The sequence below is a fragment of the Falco biarmicus genome, chromosome 12 (assembly GCF_023638135.1).
Source record: "Falco biarmicus isolate bFalBia1 chromosome 12, bFalBia1.pri, whole genome shotgun sequence".
Taxonomy (NCBI): Eukaryota; Metazoa; Chordata; class Aves; order Falconiformes; family Falconidae; genus Falco; species Falco biarmicus.
The window spans coordinates 21,664,979-21,684,701 of NC_079299.1; the positions used below are offsets into that span (position 1 = coordinate 21,664,979).

General features: G+C 41.1%; 1 protein-coding gene across 1 annotated transcript; it reads left to right on the forward strand.

Annotated features, from left to right (window-relative positions):
- The first annotated feature begins 375 nt into the window (after nucleotides 1-375).
- On the forward strand, nucleotides 376-17,756 carry FAM98A (family with sequence similarity 98 member A). Its single transcript, XM_056356810.1, has 9 exons — nucleotides 376-509; nucleotides 682-760; nucleotides 3,624-3,772; nucleotides 5,364-5,498; nucleotides 7,733-7,917; nucleotides 10,185-10,265; nucleotides 11,606-11,722; nucleotides 14,266-14,433; nucleotides 15,864-17,756. The coding sequence occupies exons 2-9, from the start codon at nucleotides 708-710 to the stop codon at nucleotides 16,617-16,619; spliced, it is 1,644 nt and encodes a 547-aa protein (XP_056212785.1). The 5' UTR covers nucleotides 376-509; nucleotides 682-707; the 3' UTR covers nucleotides 16,620-17,756.
- Nucleotides 17,757-19,723: the final 1,967 nt, after the last annotated feature.

Here is a 19,723-nt window from a genome sequence, read left to right on the forward strand (position 1 = left end):
CCCTACGGCGGCCGCCAGGGGCCCCGCGGCGCGTGGCATGCCGGGATTCGTGGTCCCGGCGGGGTCCCCCCGGGCGGGGCGGCGCTCGCTCACTGAGGCGGTTTGGCCCCTCCGCCGCCCCGTCCCCCTCCGCCTGTTGCCGCGGCGCCGCTCGCCACAGCACATTCCAGCGTGGGGTCTGCGGCGGGGAGGGGGCGAGGGTCCTTCCCCGGGGCCTGTCCGCGGCGGCGCCTGAAAAGAGAGGAGGGAGCCTTGGCCCGCCCCGGGCTGGTGGCCCACAGAAGCAGCCTGGCGCCCGTCTCTGGCACCCGCGCCTCCGGTTATCGACGCTGCCTGGCTCGGCGGGCAGGCGGAGACCGGCGCGGAAGGCGGCGGCGCCGATCAGGCATAGCGGTGGGCGGCCCGAGAGAAGCCGGGTGAAGGGTCAGGCCGGGGCCCTGCGCTCCCCGCTCCCTCCCCACCCTGACATGCCAACCCGGCAGTCGGCGGCGCAGCAGCGTGCGAGCAGCGTACGTGGGGCCGCCGGGCGGGGGGGCGGCGGGAGGCGGGCTGGGGCGTGCCAGGGGCTCCGGGGCACGGCGCGGTGTGGCGGCTGAGCCCGCCGCGGGGCCGGGATGGGCTGGGGGGCGGCAGGTGGCGGGGCTGCAGCTACTGGGGGAGCTGAGTCCCGCTGTCGCGCAGGTTCGCCCCCCGTGCCCCGCCGCAGGATGGAGTTCGAGCTGCTGGAAAGCGACGTGCTGGAGTCGCTGGAGGACCTGGGGTAGGTGTCGGGGCCGGTGCTGGGCGCGGGCCGGGAGCGGGGGGTCGGTCCGGGGGGGGGGCGCCGCTGCCCGCCTCGCGCAGGCGGGGCCGGGGGGGCTGCGGCCCGGGCGGCACCTGGGGCGGTTCCTGCTCGTCGGAGCTCAGGGGCCGCCGCCGTAGCGGGGCTGGGGTGGCGCCGGCTGGGGCCGAGGAGAGCGCCGGGCCGGCCGGGCCGTGCTGTAGCTGCGCGGCCTCTGCCAGCCCTTCCTCGGGGCCTGCCGGCTGCCACGGGCCTGCCGCGCCGTCCGGCGGCGGGGCCAGCCTGGCCCAGCGTGGGGAGAGGAGAGGGAACCTCCTCAGAGGAGCCAGAGGACAAGAAAGCTTGTAGGCCTTGTATTTAGCACCAAATAATAGCAAAAACATTGTAAATAATGGAGTACTTTTGCCTTTCTTTTTTTTTTTTTTTATTTTATGTAGCATAGGAAACATAAGGGAGAACAAGGAGAAGGTGCCCTGCTGCCAGCCTGCGTGCCTGTAAACTGGAGAGCTCAGTCAGGCGGCAGGCACAGTTTTACTGCTGCTGGTTCTCTGCAAACAGCTGTATTTACTCATATTGGCCGCATTCCCGTAAATCACTTTGTGGCTGGGGTCATTATGCTCCAACAAAGATTGTATTTCCAGGCTAAGCTGGTGGTGATATTTTCAAAGCCTGACAGATAGGCTTCTGTTTTGGCAGGTATTTCTCTGGCTGAAATGTGAAAAGGTCTCTGCCACAATGCACGTACCGGGATTGGCTTCTTTTTTCTGCCGTATGTTTAAAAGGAGATTAGTGACTTGAAGGAGTTGTGATTTGTGCTTCTTCTGTGTGTAATTATAGACAGAAAGTGATGGTGTTGATTTCTGACATAAATAAAGTGAACAATGAAAGCAGATTAAAAAGATCATATCAACCAAGATTGGCAGCAGTGGTTGAGAAGAAAATTTGGAAGGGGAAAGACATGGAGCTTCAACAGTATTGGTAACAACTGGGAAAACTACTGCATGTCACTAAATTATTTCTGTTTCTTTTTGTCTGGGAAGACTGTGGTGTTTGAGGTTTTAAGTTTTGGCAGCAGCTCCATGATCCTTCACAGTTCAACTTGTCTTCATGTTCTGGATAGAATAAATATTTCTAATATATTACTCGATTTCATTTTTTAATAGCATTGCACAACAACAAGTTGTTTCTTTTTGGATCTGTGCCCAAGGTGCTCAGATGGTGGCTTCTTGCCTTGTAAGTCAGTTTGTTGAACTATTGAAAAAGCAAACAAACCGGACAGCATAATGTTACCAAAAGAGGAGTGTAGCTCTAGAATATGTGCCGTTGGCAGGAAGGGAAGGAAAAAGCTGCTCGCAGTCAGGAATCTGCAAGTTGGATTACTGGCCAAATAGACGTGCAGCTGAAGTCATAATTATCAGAGATGATACAGTCAAGATGTCCTGTCTGTCAAAGAAAAATTCTAGAAAAGGGGCCTCTGATGTGACCAGTGACTTAAATCCAGATCCTGCCAATGCAAAAGGCTTGTCATCACTTCCCTTTTACTTTGATGTATAACTGGATGTTTCTATTCTGAGTCCCAGATGTTTTTATATATGTGTAGGTCCGAAACATCTGTGAGATGGGACTTAAACTTGCTCTGGTTGGCGTAGGAGTTTTCTAGCCTACCGTGGAAATGTAGTAGGGTTGTAATACATCAAATTACAGCTTTTCATCTGCAAATTACAGCTGCTAGTAGATTAACTCTGTGTTGTTAATCGAGCTGCTCTGTGAGGTAAAAGTTATTTTTAAGCGTGGCTTCTTTTTTGGTTGGATGAAGTAACAGCCTGTTACAGTGCAAACTAAATCCTGTGTATATGATGTTAAGCACAAGAACAAAGTGTGCAGAGTAATATTTTAATTTGCTCTTTGAGATTTATTTTTTTTTTTAAATTCTGAGTTTTGCCAAGTGTTGACTGGACTCACTGGGTTGCTGTGACATAGTGGTTGACTTTACTTGGACATTTGAAAGAGGGATTTCAGTTCATTATCCTCACTTTTGGTTGTCTTTCTGTTTTGGGTGCAGTGTGTCGAAGTAATACTGTGCTTTTTTTCTTATATACACTGGTAAGCTCTGACTTTGTGCTTCCACCTGGTTAATAAGGCAGTCTTCTCCCTACTCTTCCTCCTTCCTCTGACAGAGTATCAGTACATAGGTGTCCTGAAAACTGTGTCTTTTAAGACCTGATCTGTAGACTTATGCTTTCTTACACTAGGCCTGATTTTTGGCTTATTTTGTTTATGCAAAGAACTAATTCTATTTATTTTTCTTGTGTCCATTTAAGAAGGTGATTTTTCAAAAGAGTTTTGCAGGTCACTTTTGTAACATTTGTATGGAAGACTTTGTTTTGCATGGCAATCCTTTAATACATGATAGGAAATGACTGAAAAGTTGGGAGCTCAGCAGTGATTATTCAACATACTGTAAAGTGGTGCTCAAGAATGATACTTTTGAAACTGCAGCTGGCCTAGATAGATATATTGTAACTAACATCTTCAAGAGCTAGAGGCAGAGAAGTTGCCCCTGTATGTGATAACATTTTCCAGCCTTAAACCTTTGATGATGATATTTTGTGACAATCTCTTTGGCAGTATGCTAATGTGCATGGAAATGCTGAGTTTACTCAGATGTTTTCAGTATGCTTTTTTTTTTTAAGAGTTCAGTACAGGAATCTTACCTGTTTTGATGTTCAGTGTTGCAGATGTGATGAGGGTGTATCTCTCAATATGTATACAGCATAAAATACATGTACTACAGGACATCAGTCATAGCAAATGTTAATAAACTGTGCTTTTGTTTTTTCAGTTACAAAGGTCCATTGTTAGATGATGGCGCGTTGGCTCAGGCAGTCTCTCGTGGAGCCAGTTCCCCTGAATTCACCAAACTCTGTGCTTGGTTGGTATCTGAGTTACGGCTGTTCTGTAAACTAGAGGAAAATGTTCAGGCAACTAACAGTAAGTAGCCATAACTCTAGCACAGTTGTACACTTAATGTGTGTTCTTTGCATGCTGTAAAGATTTGGGCTGACAATTGCTAAATCTTTTGTACCAGGCAGTACTGTCTGCATGCTGTCAGGTTTTGGATATTTTCCACCTCAAACTTGCCTAATGAACAGCCAGTACAGGTTCAAATGATAGCGAGGATAAACAGTCTTTCTTCTGAAATTAGCTTTTTTCTTTTAATTGTTCAACCATAGAGTTTTTTTAAAGTTCTTGGATGGGTTTAAAGAAACATTAATGGTGGGGTTTTTAATTAGATCATGAGAATACTTCTATTTCAACACTTCTGTTTGTAATTTTGATGTAAGTAGTACATGCTGTTCAAGGGAACATTCTCTTGACTACAGTACCATATTTTCTTTTTATTGTTGGTTACCTTAACTTTGTGCTTACTATGTATTTTTCCCTCCGTATGAAACACACTGTGATAAGGAGCCTGAAAATATTTATTGGTTTGGTGGTGAAAGCAAACCTTAGTTTTCCAAAAATGTTATTTTTGGTCAGTAGTCATGACATTCTACAGATTAAATTGTTAAATTGGTATGATAACCTGTACTTCTGAATGTCTACTGTATTAACTCATAATGCCTTAATGAGCTTAATTTTCAATCTACTCCATGGTCAAAGATCAGTGTCTTTCACCTCAACATGTGTTCTTTTCCTGTTTCTTTCTGGTTTTGACACGTTCATCCTTTCTTCTTTGAGTGCATTGGGCTCAATTTCTCTGTAACAATACAGCATCTCAACTATTGTGGTAGTATAAGGTTCCTACTACACATTTTGTGTAAAAATACAGTCCAGAAGTGTTGTAACAACTATTTCAAATTCTCAAAACACAGTGATAAAAATTTTATTTGTAGTACCATCAAGTCCTGCCTTCATTTTATGTGACTTGAGTTTATAAATAATACGTGTTTTGGATTGAAGTCCCTTTTCAAAAGAAGAAAACTGTTACCTCTCATTAATCACTGTTTTTTGCATAACTTGGTTTAAATTCAGATTAGTTTCACTAATTTCTGACACAAATATCAGTTTAGGCTTTGGTTTATGTGACTCAATTATTTGTAAAAGATATTGGTATGAAATAAGATCAGTTGATGAATGCGAGCTTACAGGGAGAAGTAGTAAAAACATGAGAGCTCATAAACCATATTATTCATGACTTTATCAGAACTATCCAATACATTTGTAGTAGGAAGAGTTAGTTGATACTTAAAATACCGCTGTAAAATTGGTGATGGTTTTAATGTCAGTTTTCATTGAAGAAATTACCAGTGGCTGGCTGTTGAAGTTGGGAAAAGCTGTCAGTGAAATGTCATTTTACAATAATGAGGAATATTATGGCTCCAAATAGGTTGTGCTATGTCTTTAAGAAACTCAAAGAACGCATTTGTCTTCCGTTAAAAGCAAGGCTTTAATGTTAAATAACAACTGGAGCAAAGCATCGTGCTTTTTTTCTTTTTTGTAAATAGCTAATTACTTCTAATTTTAGCCACATATATATATATATTAGTTGTAAACAAATTATTATTCTTTTCCTTCTAAGGTCCAAATGAAGCAGAAGAATTTCAACTCGAAATGAGTGGGTTGCTGGCTGAAATGAACTGTCCATACGCATCATTAACATCAGGAGATGTGACAAAACGTCTTCATAATCAAAAGAACTGTCTCTTGCTGCTTAGTAAGTTAAAAAGGGTGCTTGCAAGCAAACCTTGGTTTTGTGCAAGAATCATAGTATTGTTTCTTACGCTTAATGAGATACTGTTTTGTTTACCACAACATATAAAACCAGTTACCTGAAATTATGAATTATTTTTTCCTGTAATTTACAGTGTCAGAATATTGCACTTTTGGGTCTCATAAACTTACCAGTCACTCTGTAGCCGGTATATGATGGAAAATATTCTGAGTATTAACCTTTTTCATACTCACAAGCAAAAAGCCTGTCCTGTTGCTTCTCAAAAGGTACTCTGAAGGGGGAATGATTTGAAGACTTCTGCCAGGATTTAGCAACTGAACTTTGTTTAGAAAGGTTGTAAAACTGACCACTAACATCAGATGCGTCATCGTTTTGGAGCCCCCACTGTGATTACTTGCAAGGTGCAAATAGACTTGCATTTTCCTACACTCTGACAATTAGAATTGTGAAAAAGCAAAAATGTTTTATCCCAACTCCAGTTCTTTTGATCATCTCGTTTAGTAAATAGCTACACTGTTGCTTTCTGCTGATTGAAATTAGCAGTAGCAACAGTGATGTCTTTCCTTTACTATTTCACCCAGCAGATCTCAGTACCTAAATTGGTTTTATCCCTGCTTAGGAAATGTTAAAGGAGAAGAAATAGTACTTAAATTTGGTGAAAGTATGTGATTGTTAGGTATCCTGTAGTATGTGAGCCATAAAACCAGACTTTTTTTTCAGGAGAAACAGAACAACCCTCTTTAGTGGAATGCCAGGCTATTTTACATTTTAATGAAGTACAGCACAGTTTATGTCAATTGGAAGATGTAGCAGTATTACTGGGGTGTAAGTAGTTAGGATTGTCTTGGTGTGCAGCATCACTAGAATACAATATTAAGTACTGGCATCTGCAAAAATAAGTACAAGAGTTTTCAGGTTGGTTCAGAAAAGGTCTGCCAAAAAGAATCATTATCTGGAGAACATTTATGTCTCACAGTGATAGACTTCTAAGTATTTGTCAGAGGAAGTTGAAGGTAGCTTGAATTCTTGAAACAAAATGCTGCTGCTGATTTGTTTTTCAGGAGGTCCTAACAGGGTGTAAATAATTAAAAGTTGAATATAAGAAAAATCTGTACAGTTGAAAGAACTTGCAAAGGATTCTTTCCTGCTTTTACATATTTGAAGAAATTTATAATTTATAAGGTGTTACATGTCTTTAGCAGAAGACATTCTAGAAATCTAGAAGTAATTCTAGAGATCATTAAAATCCTTTGTTCTTTTTTTAATCTTTTGATCTGTCACAATTTTATAGGTAGTAAGCTGCTTTTGTATAGCCGTGGGTTTACATCCCTGCTTACTAAGTCTGTCTATCAATGCAGTATCTACTTTTCGATCCTAATTTTTAGAAATAATTATCGCTATGATCATCCAGCATGATGAATAATAAAACTATTGTTAAAACCATGCATTTTTTTCAGTTCAAAAGTTGGGACAATCACAAGCAAAGGCTGTGTGCTAAATTTATATCACTGTAACTGACACCTAATGCTGAAATTTTGGGTGTATACCATGTTCAGAAATAGTGATTTTAATATTTTTTTTGTTTGATCAGGGAGTTGTAATGTGATGGTAGGCTCTTGCAGTTCCGATACTGAAGAGCACTACAGGCATTCTAGCTTCTATTTTGTCAGTTACTGCCTTCCTTTCTGGAATTATTGTAAACCTGAATTCTTGATAGCGCTTTTAAAAGTGGAGTTATTTTTTCACTCTGCATCTTGCCTGCGGAAGTAGAGGAGATTCATCCAACATTTCATTTCTCTCTACTCATTTCATTGCTTTGTTTCCTAGAGCCTCAAGGAGTGCTTGCTTGTCTAGCTTAAAGCACATATCCCAGCCCTTCATCCTGCTTATTTCTATGTTCCTAGTCTCCTGTCCTTGCTGGGCAAAGCCTGAAGGAAGAGATCTGTGCTCTGTTGAACTCTTGTGATTAATACCTGTTGGAATCATAGAGATTTTTTCCAGGCTTTAATTGGTTGTGCTAAACTTTTCCCGTTTGTTGTGGTTTTAGCATTGGACTCAGTGATCAGTGTTCTGTAGATAACAAAATTATAGCCCTCACTCTTTCTAAAACAGTCCATTTGCACATTTGTTGGTTGTAAACACTTGAGTTCTCACTGGTTCTAAAATAACTTAACTCGGCTATATCTGATGCTGAAATCTAATTTTTCTTACCCCAGCATACCTCATCTCAGAACTGGAAGCTGCCAGAATGCTGTGTGTGAATGCCCCTCCTAAAAAAGCACAGGAAGGAGGTGGCAGTGAAGTCTTTCAGGAGCTAAAAGGCATATGTATTGCTTTAGGGATGTCCAAGCCTCCCGCCAACATAACGATGTTCCAGTTCTTCAGTGGAATTGAAAAAAAAGTAAGATCCAAAGGAACAAAACGAGAATATTTATGATGTTACTGTTTTGATGGAAAATAGTTCTGCTACCAGGGAGAGATTTGCCTCTTGTGAAGCTCCAGCGTTTGAATTGTGAAGGGAAGTTAAAGTGGTTTACTGAGTATGCCAAGAGTCAGGATTTTGAAAATTAATTTAAAGGCTTTTTCCACGCCAAGGCATGAGGTCAGGGACTACCGCTATCATTGCCTTCTGGGGTGAGGTATTTCTTACTCTGCTCTAGGTTATAATGTCAACACCTGTTGCAGAAGACATGGAAAATGCTGAGTTTAGGCCTCAGGAGGAAGAACACTAAGGAAAAATGCATTCAAAGAAATACACCTAAACAAATTTTTACAGGAACCTACTGTTTTGAAAATGATTAGGTTAAAAGGTGTTGTAACTAAAGTAAAGTTTACGCCTTTTCCCTAAGGCTTATAAAGTGGGGAAATTAAGTCGAAGAGACTGTCCAGTGCACAGGCCAAAGGTTGGGGACAGAGTTTTTAACTTACATTAAATAACTTAACTTGCAGGATAGGGGAGAGCAGAAGAGAACTTTTGTGAATTGTCAAGAACAGATATAATTACAAAGCTCCCCAGAAGACTTTCAGAGAAGCTGACTAACCTTTTAGTTGCATTGCACTTAAATCTAAGCAACTGAAAGCAGTGCTTCATTTGTTTGCACAAAATCAGTTTGGATTGACCCATGTAAGGGGAAGAGAATGGTTTTTTCCAGCACAAGTCTAAGGTGTAGAATGGAAGCAATTTGTTTTCTAGTTTTGTCATTGTCATGAGCGTTAAATAGATACGTAAGAAATCTGTGCTTCTGTTTTCTATAAAAGGTAGAAAATATTCATAACAATGAACAATGCTATCAAGCTTTGCTGGTGAAAAAGACTCTATAAAAATTCAGAATACAAAGTAGATGAAAATCTTTTTAATCTGGGAATTCTGTTATGTTTTACTAATTGACTTTTTTTACATTGCCTTGCAAGGTTAATTGAATGTTAACTCAATAATTTATATCCATAGGTGGTTATATTGGAAAAAAAAAGGAAAAAAAGAACAATCCTTATAGATTAATAAAATAAATTGGGAATTTCCAATTGCAGAGTTTTCTTTAAATCATAGCTGTGGTGTTTACAGTCTAAACACTTTGGGTGTTGGTAGAGTTTGAGAAGAAAAAAGTAAAGCTGACTAATAACTGAAAAACTTATTTCACTTTGTAAATGAAAATACATCACAAAGTTGAGCGAAATGTGAAAGTTTTATGCTTGACTGTAAGATGGTACTTATAACAAGAGATCACCCTGAAGTTTTCTTAGTTTTAAAAAGTGAGTCTTAGAATGGCAATATTCTACATATTCTGATGTAGCATGTGAAAATCAAGCTACCTTTTTCTTCACATATACATATTATAGTTTGGAGTAGGATCTTTGTATAACTGACTCTCTTAATGATCCACCATGTTAAAAAAAGAAACTGCTGATACTTGAATGAACTGCTACCTCTGCTATTCTGAAAGCATTTGGTTTTAAAAATCTTCGAGTTAAACTGGGCTCAGCACCTTTGGAAAACCAGGTCACCGAACATGTTAAATCAATTGCTGGAATAAACAGCCAAGGAAATTGGAAAATGTGGTTTGCAGCAGTGGAAAAGTGAAGTTTCATAACTCCAGTCTACTTTGATCCAAGTTTTTGTTGTTGCTACTCTGTTTCTTACCCCTGAAGTCCTCAGAAATTTTTAAATGAGAAAGATAACCTAAGTTGTGCCCAAACTTTTAAAATGCAAGTTAAATTTAAATTTTCATATTGAAGATTTTCTTCTTTTGATTGTGCAGAGATGGGTCCTTCTTTAGGTTGCATTATATTTCACATAGTCTTAATACAACCTTTTTGATACAAGCATGGTGTATTTTTTTCTGAATTAAGGAGATGATGTGTAGAATAATCAGTCTGTCTTCAAGGGGAGCTGTATGTATCTCATAGAATATTTCTGTTTTAACTGTAGGTCAATCTATAGTCCTTTCTCTTAACTTCTAAATAATTATAGCTAAGACTACCACAAATATAAAAATAGTTGCTTTCCAAAAGAAGTGTGCTTGGTTCTCTGTCCCAGAGAAAACAACTTGATATGGGAGGTTGCTCTGTCATGCCTATGACTGTCTGAGTGTCCTCTGTTGTAATTTAAATAATGAAAAATTAATTTTTTTGGCTAATGCTTATGTTTTCATATGTCATGTCTCCTAACAGCTGAAGGAAACCCTAGCAAAAGTTCCACCTAATCACGTTGGAAAACCTTTACTGAAGAAACAACTGGGACCTGCTCACTGGGTAAGTAGTGGCAGATATTGGAGTCTGTTTCCCTTTCAGGTATATAAAATACTGATCTTTATTCTATGTGTAATGCTGCAAAACATTTTTCTCCTCTCTTTCTGAAGACGTAGAGACAATTTCTTGCAGTATTTTACATATGTGTTGGTACAATAAGTGTTCAGCAACTGATAAGATCTTAGGCTCGTGAAACTGTATGTCCAGATGCAGGCAAAAGTTTTCCAAAATAAAGGATATTTAGAGTGGTGGTGCTGACTTGCATGCTTGTGCAGTAGCTTAAGGCTTCTCCTGGCCCTTGCCAGCGCTGTCTGTGTGACCTAGCCTGGTTGAGGTGGTGTCACATCCCCTCCTGTGGCTTCTTTCCAGCTAACCTGTGGGTCTTCCCATCATTTCCTCCTCTCTTTCTGTCCTATTGGAGTAGTTGGCTTCCTTCACAGCCTGTTCTCCAAGAAGCAGTGAGTGTGCAGGTGGAAGCTGGGGGAGGCTGCACACCCCAGCTGCAGAGCCACAGTCATCTTGAGCTGGCTTTTGTCACCTGCTCTTTTAGAAGGATGGTGCCTGCACTGGCACAAAGCTATAGCTACTGCTGCAAGAATGTGAGTCTGTCTTGTGTTGCTTGCTTAAGGTTGAAGCTCATTTACTCCCAACAGTCTGCTTCCTTCAGTGTTGGTATTGTTAAGGCTGAAAGTGGGCCCCACCACCCACCTCCAGCCATGCTTCAGTCAATACATAAATTATTTCCTTAACGGTGCGTATCTCAACTGTTGCTTGCCTAACCACTGTCTGCTACCAGGTGTGTTTCTAGTGATGGCTTTTCCCTGCAGGGCACATCGTTTTCTTGTCTATATGCAGATTGTGCTTTAATCAAGATCCTCTTACAGTACTTTACTTACTTTTAGTCCTGTCTTTGCTCTATCTTTGTCCCTAAGCTTACTGCTTTTTAAGCAGTCAAGGGCACCCTGGTCCCTAGGACTTATGTATGTCCTTACATTTCTTTCAGCTTGTTGCATGTAGTATTTTTGTACTTTTGCTTCTCTGTCCTGGTGGGTGTTGAGAAATGCCTCAGCAGTCTGTGCAGTTCTTATGTCCCTGCTGAAAAACAGACAACTGGGCTCTTAGAAATGGCAGAAGGCTGAACATGAGGATAACAGAGCCTTTGAAGCCTTCAGGAAAATACTGTCAACAGGCATAGCTTGATGTGAACCCATTTGGCAATTGCAGGCTTAAGTTCTGCTTAGTGTATCTCTGTGTGTCTTGCTGTCTTCCATCCACATAGTTTTTCTTAAGCAGAAGCATTTTATTTATGATCTATAGGTTATGTTTGCAAATTTTTGTTTCAGGAAAAAATTGAAGCAATTAATCAAGCCATAGTCAACGAATATGAAGTCCGAAGAAAACTGTTAGTCAAACGTTTGGATGTTACTGTGCAGTCCTTCGGCTGGTCAGATAGAGCTAAGGTACAAACAACTTGCTGTGAAGTCCTGGTTGATGGTTATGCTTTATAATAAGTAACGCTGGGAAACTGCTTCATTGTTTCATCCTTCATGAGAAAGAAATAACTCTAGGAGTTGTTTGGTTTTCGTTTGAGTTTCTGAAAAAGTTTATGACAGTGTAAGATGGCAAAAAAATTTACTTAGAACCTATTGGTTGGATTTTGAAACTATGTAAAATGAGAAGGTAGACAATGTGTATCTATACACCAAAGTCAAAACGTACAGTTAAATAGGCCACTAGAATAAACTGGTAAGAGGAGATTACTGATACAAACATTTATGTTGAATACCATGACATCAGTTATTAAGTGGTGTGTCTGTATGATGGTGGAAAAGCATTTTCCTGTTGACCATCCCTTAACTTACTTTGTGCTGTCCACAGTGATCAGATTTCCTTAACTCAAAGTGTGTCTGCAAGCACAACTCCACAGATGCACATGAGAAAAGCTGCTAAGGCACTACTTGTTCTTACCTCATAGACAGGGTAACATCTTATGTGCTTTTGTCTTTGAACCATGCAAGTGGCTGTGACATGACATCAGTTCTCTGAGTATGTGATACATATTCTGCTTTTAAAGAGAATTACATGGTTTCCCTATTTCCTGTATTTCATAGTGAAGAAGGATGAGACTTAAAAATAGTACATATGATTTATTTTCTGGGAGTAAACCAGATTGCTAACATGCTGTTAATTATGCTGCTGGCAGTGTTTGAGGCTGAGTTATTAGTGATAAACTGACACATGAATCATCAAGTGGTTTTTTGTTGATAAATAATTTATTCAAAAAGCAACTATATTTTAATGATAAACTGTGACCTTAGGTTAAAAACCAGGGACTTACTAATTGTGTTAATGCTTTGGCATCCAAATTCTGGTTAGTTTTGTTGTGTTTGTTTTTTTTTTTTCCTAGGAGAATTCCCAGACACTTTTGAACTTGACTAGCTACATAAAATCCTTCCGTAAAACCCACAAATTGTCTATATGCATTTATATCTATGCAAATCTAAATTTTTAGGACCATACCAATATGAAATTGGAGAATGTGGCTGTAGTATTCCAGACATGCAATACAGTTTAACAGTCAGTGCTTTAATACGTGATGGTGATTTTAAAAAATGATTTTAAAATGTAGAAAGATCAGAATATGGTAGTATAACTAATAACTTCTCCAGATAGTAGGAACACCAGTAAAAGCTTTGTAGTGTATTATTAAGGTTTTTTTTAAGTTCCAACATTTCATGTTCCACCTAAAAGCATAATATCATGTCACCAAAATGCTGTGTTCAGAGTTCAGTCAAACTTGCCAGTTAAGAACATACTACTGCTCTAGTGAATACTGTTGCTTCTCCTGTCTTTAGCCAGCATCAGGTAAATGATGTGCGTGTTTTCCTTCATTTTGAATAAACTCTGCTCAACTTGTAATATGAAAGTAGAAGCTTTTGATTCTAAAAACTTAACGCTGAGTCACTTGGAAATACATACTTGCAATTCCTCCCAGATCCAGTTTTCTGCCTTTAGATGGAGAATAGGATTTTAGGATTTAAAATTTGCTCCTAAGCTCTTGCCCTGTCAAGAGATTTGTTGGAAAACCTGGTTTGCCTGTCTCCATGCTGTCATCTGGGGTCCAGACAAAAAGCAGCTGTTTTGTCTGAGCGCAGATTGCAGTCTGGTTTGTCCTAACTGCATCACATCGTACTCTCTGTTAATAACAGAAGAGAGATGTAACTCATGTATTAACTCATGGCTGGTAGCACAGATTTCTGTTGTGTCAGTCAGTAGGAAACTGCTGTCATACTTTTGAGGTGTTCAGAAAAGCTGGTATAGTTTAATGCCAAAAGGCAAATAGAGGGAGAGAGTGCCTACAAGGCAAAGCTGATGTGTAGGATCTCATTTCTAGCTTGGATACTATATATATGGGACTGACTGAATTAGAACGAGCACTTGACAGCTTTAGTTCTGCCAGTACCTCTTGATGGCTTGCCTTTGTGAAGAAGCTGACTGGAGCAGAGTGTGGAAGAGCTAACAGCCTTTTCCTATTGATGCGGTGTTAGAGATAGGGTGATGCTAGCCTGACTGGCGTGGGTGTGGGTCAGGGTGCAGGTGCAGAAGGAGGTCTTGAGGCTGGACGTTGTCGTGTTTCACTTTCAGTAGCTTTTAGACATTAGCAGTTATTTGCATAACTATATGACACACTTCTATTCTGTGATTGACTGCCTGATAGTAATACAGTCTGCGTGTTAATCTTAAAATTGTCAGAAGATCAGTGACTTGGCAGTTTGGTCAGCATGATGTTTCCTATATTACTTAAGAAATAACTTTGATAAATGCTAGCATTGTTGGAGTGATTCTTAGTTACAAAGTGAGAACTCACTGGTTTTATATTAATTTTTGTTTGATTTGCCATAGTGTCTTGTTCTTCAGTGTTGATTTGATTACTTTTGTGAGGTGTCCAATTGTTTTCCTATTACTTTAGCTGACTAGGTTTTGTTTTCCTTCTTTCCAACAGAGTCAAACAGAAAAACTGGCTAAAGTCTACCAGCCAAAACGTGCCCTTTTATCTACTAAGTGCACTGTTTCCGTTGCAAATCTCTTGGCAGCTCGGCAGGATCTGTCCAAGATTATGAGAACAAGCAGTGGGTCCATCAGAGAGAAGACTGCATGTGCCATCAATAAGGTACCTTTAGTGACAAATGGCAGCTTCTGTTACAAATACTTAAGAAATTTTGAATGTTGTAATAAATCCTACTTTTTTTAGGATTGTAAGTGGAATTTGGAAATAAAGGATAAGAAACTTGGTGTTTATGTATTCCAAGTTATGCATCAGCGCATCATGGGAACTAACTGCAGTTTCACCTGTTTAGGTTCAGAGTGCCCCTTCTTAGGAGCAGTAAAAAATTGCTGAATATCTTTGAGTACTTTCAGTGGGAGTAGGGCTGCTCTGTCTTACCAGAATTACTGATGTTGTTACACTGCTACCTGATTCTGTCACCTTGTCTAAAAAAACACCTACATAGTAACTGTGTTTCTGGTCTTTTTATCACAAAGCAAGGATCTCACAAGTTCGATTCCCCTGTGTACACAAATAAAACAGATTAGTCAAGTGTGTAGTTTTAGTAATGACATAGTAGGAGTATGATTTAGACTAAGCAATTTAACTTGTTTAAAAATAATTATTTTACAGGAATAATAGGCTCAGAAAAGTACACGTGCTGAACTTGAAGCTCAGTAGCTAAGTACGGCAGTGTACTTGGTTCTTCAAAATTTGTGGGTGTACATGCATGCTTTTCTAAAGCCTTCTGGGTACCAACTGTATTTCAGGGAAAGTTCTAATTAATTTAAGATAGAATGGTGGTGAGCTGATTTGACCACACCCTCTCCACCCCAAATAATTTTTACATGGTTTTAGTGTAGTTGATGTGTGGAATGTAAGAAATTTAAGTGGGAAGACAGGTGTGACTGTATCATCAGGCCATATGTATGTTTTACTAGGAATGCGATACTGCCCTGCCCTGCTGCTGATCTGTATTCTGTTAACTTATCTCCATTATCAATATTAAATGTTTTCCAAGACAGTAACGTAAAGTAACAAAGTAACCTGCTTCCACTGAAGTTCTTCTGTTACATCCTTTTAAAACTTGGAACAGGACGTTTGCATTGCTTCGTTTTAAGTCTTGCTGAATTCTTAATATCACAGCATCCTTAGACAGCTAAAGATTTCTAGAGTCTTGCTCAGTTCTGATCAGTGTTGTCTGATACCTGCTTGGCGTGTAAGCTTTTGCATGTCCTTACTGAAAAAAAGAAGTCTTTATATTTTGTGTACCAAGCCAATGGCTTCTACAGCAATTTAGAGCAGTAGTTAGGGGAGAGACTAGCCCAGGTCTCCTGACTTGTCTTGTTAACAGTGCTTGGAGTACTAGATAATCCCTGTTTCATTTTTATTAGTTGGAAACAAAGGTCTGTCACATTCAAACAGACAAAAGTTTACCTTGATGAAATCCTCTGGATATAAGAATCCATGAGCGGCTGCTGTTGTGTGTATCAGTAAATGTGACTCTTCTGTGAGGTGTTGCAACTCCTATGATGGTTCTCCCTTTCCCTTTGCAGGTGCTAATGGGCAGAGTGCCTGACAGGGGAGGAAGGCCCAATGAAATTGAACCACCACCTCCTGAGATGCCACCGTGGCAGAAAAGACCAGAGGCTGGCCCGCAACAAGGTGGCGGCAGAGGAGGAAGAGGTGGCTATGAATCTTCATATGGAGGGCGAGGAGGTTATGACCATGGCGGTCATGACCGAGGAGGCAGAGGAGGCTATGACTCATCCTATGGAGGGCGAGGAGGTCATGAACAAGGAAGCCATGATAGAGGGGGACGAGGAGGACGTGGTGGTTATGATCATGGCGGCAGAGGCGGCGGAAGAGGAAACAAGCTTCAAGGAGGTTGGACGGATGGTGGAGGTGGTGGCTACCAGGATGGCAGCTACAGAGAGAGCAACTACAGAGATGCAGGTTTTCAAACAGGTGGCTACCATGGTGGTGGTGGTGGCTACCAAGGAGGAGGCTATGGTGGCTACCAGTCATCTTCATATTCAGGAAGTGGCTACCAAGGGGGTGGCGGCAGCGGTGGCTACCAGCAAGACAACAGATATCAAGATGGTGGGTCCCACAGTGATCGAGGGGGTGGGCGTGGAGGAGGGAGGGGTGGCCGTGGCGGTCGCGGTGGCCGTGGTGGTCAAGGAGGAGGCTGGGGGGGCAGAGGTGGACAGAACTTTAATCAAGGGGGGCAGTTTGAGCAGCACTTCCAGCATGGGGGTTATCAGTATAATCAATCTGGCTTTGGACAAGGAAGACACTTTACGAGCTGAGGCTGCTAAAAACTTTTGCTTCAGCAGAGTTCATGTAATAGAAACCTAGTTTCAGAGGCCTGGCTTAATTGCTGCTTGAATTAGTACAGGTTTATACATGGCAGGTAGAATCTCTGGGTGGAATGTTCTGGATCGAGCAAGGTACAATTTCCTGTAGATCTGTCCTGCCCTCCCCATCCCCATCAACCTGTCTGAATTAAACACATCATCACTACCCACTGCACCCTAAACATCAACTTACAGCCATGCTTTTTAGATGTTGGATTGGTTTCCTCTGCTCAAAACACTTTTGTTCTGAAACTACCTGTTGTTTGCCTTCTGCTTTGATTTAGAGAAATACGAAGACCTGCCTGCTCAGATTTGTCTGTTATAATACACAATAGAACTTCTGCATTTTCCCCTCTATTCGCTGTTCAATTACTTGTTCTAAAACCAGTTCTGAGTACTGCTTTTTGGCTTGCTGGCCTCTTGCTTTAGTCATGAAGATGTTACATACACATGCGTGCACACAGAGTGAACTCCCTCTGACAAACAGGTTTTTTGTCTATTATATGAGCTCTACTGTGGATGCCATGTTCAGTAGCCTTATCTCCCGCTAAACAAAGTTTCCACACCTGCTCAACTCTGAAGACTGATTGCCGCCAAAATCTGCAAAGGTCATTTAAAACTAAGCTAAATTGTGAACCGATAGTGTGTGTAGGCCTGTAGTTAGGTGTAGCAATTCAAACTGACCTGCATCCATCCAAAACAAGTTGCTCCTCCTCCAAATCTAATTTTTACTTGAAATCAGCTGAAAGAAATGACAAACTGAAATTTATTTTATTTGCAAGTTAATACCACTGGCTCAGCAAATCTAGGGCAATTTGTTTTGGGGGTTGTCTTTTTAAATAAATGCACTACGGCCTGGGAAGATTAGTTCCTGCATGGAGGAAGCCCTTTTATTATTGCTGCAGAAAACAAAGCCTGGCTGAGTTTGATGTTCTAATGTTTGTGGTTTTTTTTTTTTTTCTTTACTGAAAGCCACATAATGCTTCTTGCTGGGTTTTTTGTGTACATAAACATTGTCAAGCTGTGAAAGGAAATGGCTGAAGGTGTGCTGTTGTATAAAAGGTGAGCAATAAAAGTATCTGTATGTTCCCTTTTGCTTTCGTTTCTTTTCCTTCTTGGTAGTAAAAAGAAGTTGCTACAGTAGCTGGGAATTTGTGGGGATTTCTGTCTGCTTAATCTATTTTACATTTTAATCTATTTTAGATGTTGTCCCAGCTGTACTATGCATTCTGCCCCCTGAGAAGCTGTCAGAACAGGATCTTACAGGTGGAATTGATCTTCAGTTGCTCTTGGGTTTTGTTCTATTCTTCCCTGTGAATTGGTGTAGTGGCATGTAGTGCTTTCTCGGGGTTCACTGTATAAAGCTGTTCTTAGGCTGTGTGAGCACTCATCTCCCAGATTGTGCTCCTGCGTGCCATGTGAACATGGTAACCTGTTTCTGGGAACTCTCCTGGTGCTCTTCATGCTTGTGGAAAATGTAGGTTTCCTGCTACTGTGCTTGGGTTGCTGTAGTAGAGGCTATGCTGATGGCAGAGTCTCTGGCTACCCCAGTGCCCTTGGGGCTGAATCCAGGTTGATGTGGGGCAGGAGGAGTTCCTTGAATAACAGAAATAACACGAGCGCTTGAGAAAATCTGTATAATGCTGGTGTTGCTGTAATTCAAGCTGATCATGTAAATAAGCTGATAAACAATGTAACAGTGTTTAGAACTGTTTTCCTTGTTTCATTCGATGATAAACCTGAGACTCTTGTTTAATTTATGGTGGCCACTAGGTGCTGCTAGTGACTCGCAGGTTGGAAACGAAGGTCCCTGCAAAAGGTACTTGCGAATCTGACTTCATGTCTCTCGTTTTTTAATGTTTCAAACAAATTTAACGAGCCTAATGAGGCAAAAATTTTCTGTATTCAGTCCAAGTCTTTGAGGATCACAGATATAGATCTATCCCAGCATAAACCAGTCCAAATTATGAGCATCTAAAAATGAATGGTGCTGCTTCACAAAGGTATTGATGGTTTCTTACAGCGGGATGCTCCAGAGAAGATACCTCCCTTGTGAGGAAGTAATACCTTCTTGTGAGTATTAGCTGGTGACTAGCTGCATTCATACAAAAACTAGTGGTTTTTTTAAGAATTAAGATTCCTTTAAGGGTCAGTCCTAGAGTGGTAAAGGTAGAGAGACTGACAGAGTTAAAGAGCCTTTTGCTGGGAATGTAGTATCTTCAAGTTGACAGCTTCTGCTTTTCTTCACACTGTTCCTCACTGCAAAGAGACTGGTGTTTTCTGTTGGTGCTGCAAACTTGTTCGTAGCAAGAGGGAACCCAGGAGGCTTTTCAGAGACCCTCTAGTTGTTTTGCATCAGCACTTTCAGAGACTTCTTTCTGTGCTCAAGCTGCCAGTTTTTCTGCAAGCCTATGACTGTTGTGGCAGCAGGTGGTCTCACTTCTGTACACTGTGACATGGTGAAATGATGCTGGGGTGAGGCAGGAGCACAGAGCTTCCCCTTCCCCCTTATTCCAGATAGCTTTTTCTTCTCAAAATATGTTGCTTCTCCTCTTCCCTCTTCCAGGAGTTAGGGTAAGCAGAGTCTCACTTTATTGCTGTTTGAGGGGGGGAAAGTTTAAAAAAAAATGTCAGAAGGCGGCAAAACAGGAGGCTTTACTCTCCAACAGGAAAGAAAACACTTTGCTTCTGCCAGCTGTTGTTGTTTTTCCTTACTGTATTGTTTCCTCCTAGTGTGCTGTGACTTCTTTGTTCTCCAGAGAAAACAAGCTTTGTATATGTGGAGAGAGCAGCTTTGATTAATGAAAGCAAACAGCTACTGCTTTGTTATTGTCTGTGTAATGCTCCGATATTTACTGTTTTCCAAACGTGATTCCCGTTGCACTGGAAGGAATCTCTTAACTGGAAGCTGGGAGAGGAGAGATGGGTTGTGGAGATTATTAGGCTTGTGGTGGATTGGATATAAGTGCTCAATTTCATTGTGCATCATGATTGAAAGGAGAACTCCAGTGGTTCAAGAAGGCAGTTAAGTAAGCAAGCACTTATACAGGGGAACA

What these genes read in the sequence shown, in the direction of transcription:
- FAM98A (XM_056356810.1), top strand. Translation starts at nt 708, where the DNA reads ATGGAGTTCGAGCTGCTGGAAAGCGACGTGCTGGAGTCGCTGGAGGAC. An exon ending in GCTGGTCAGATAGAGCTAAG is followed by an intron (nt 11,723 to 14,265) that starts GTACAAACAACT and finishes TCTTTCCAACAG; the next exon opens with AGTCAAACAGAAAAACTGGC. An exon ending in CTGCATGTGCCATCAATAAG is followed by an intron (nt 14,434 to 15,863) that starts GTACCTTTAGTG and finishes TTCCCTTTGCAG; the next exon opens with GTGCTAATGGGCAGAGTGCC.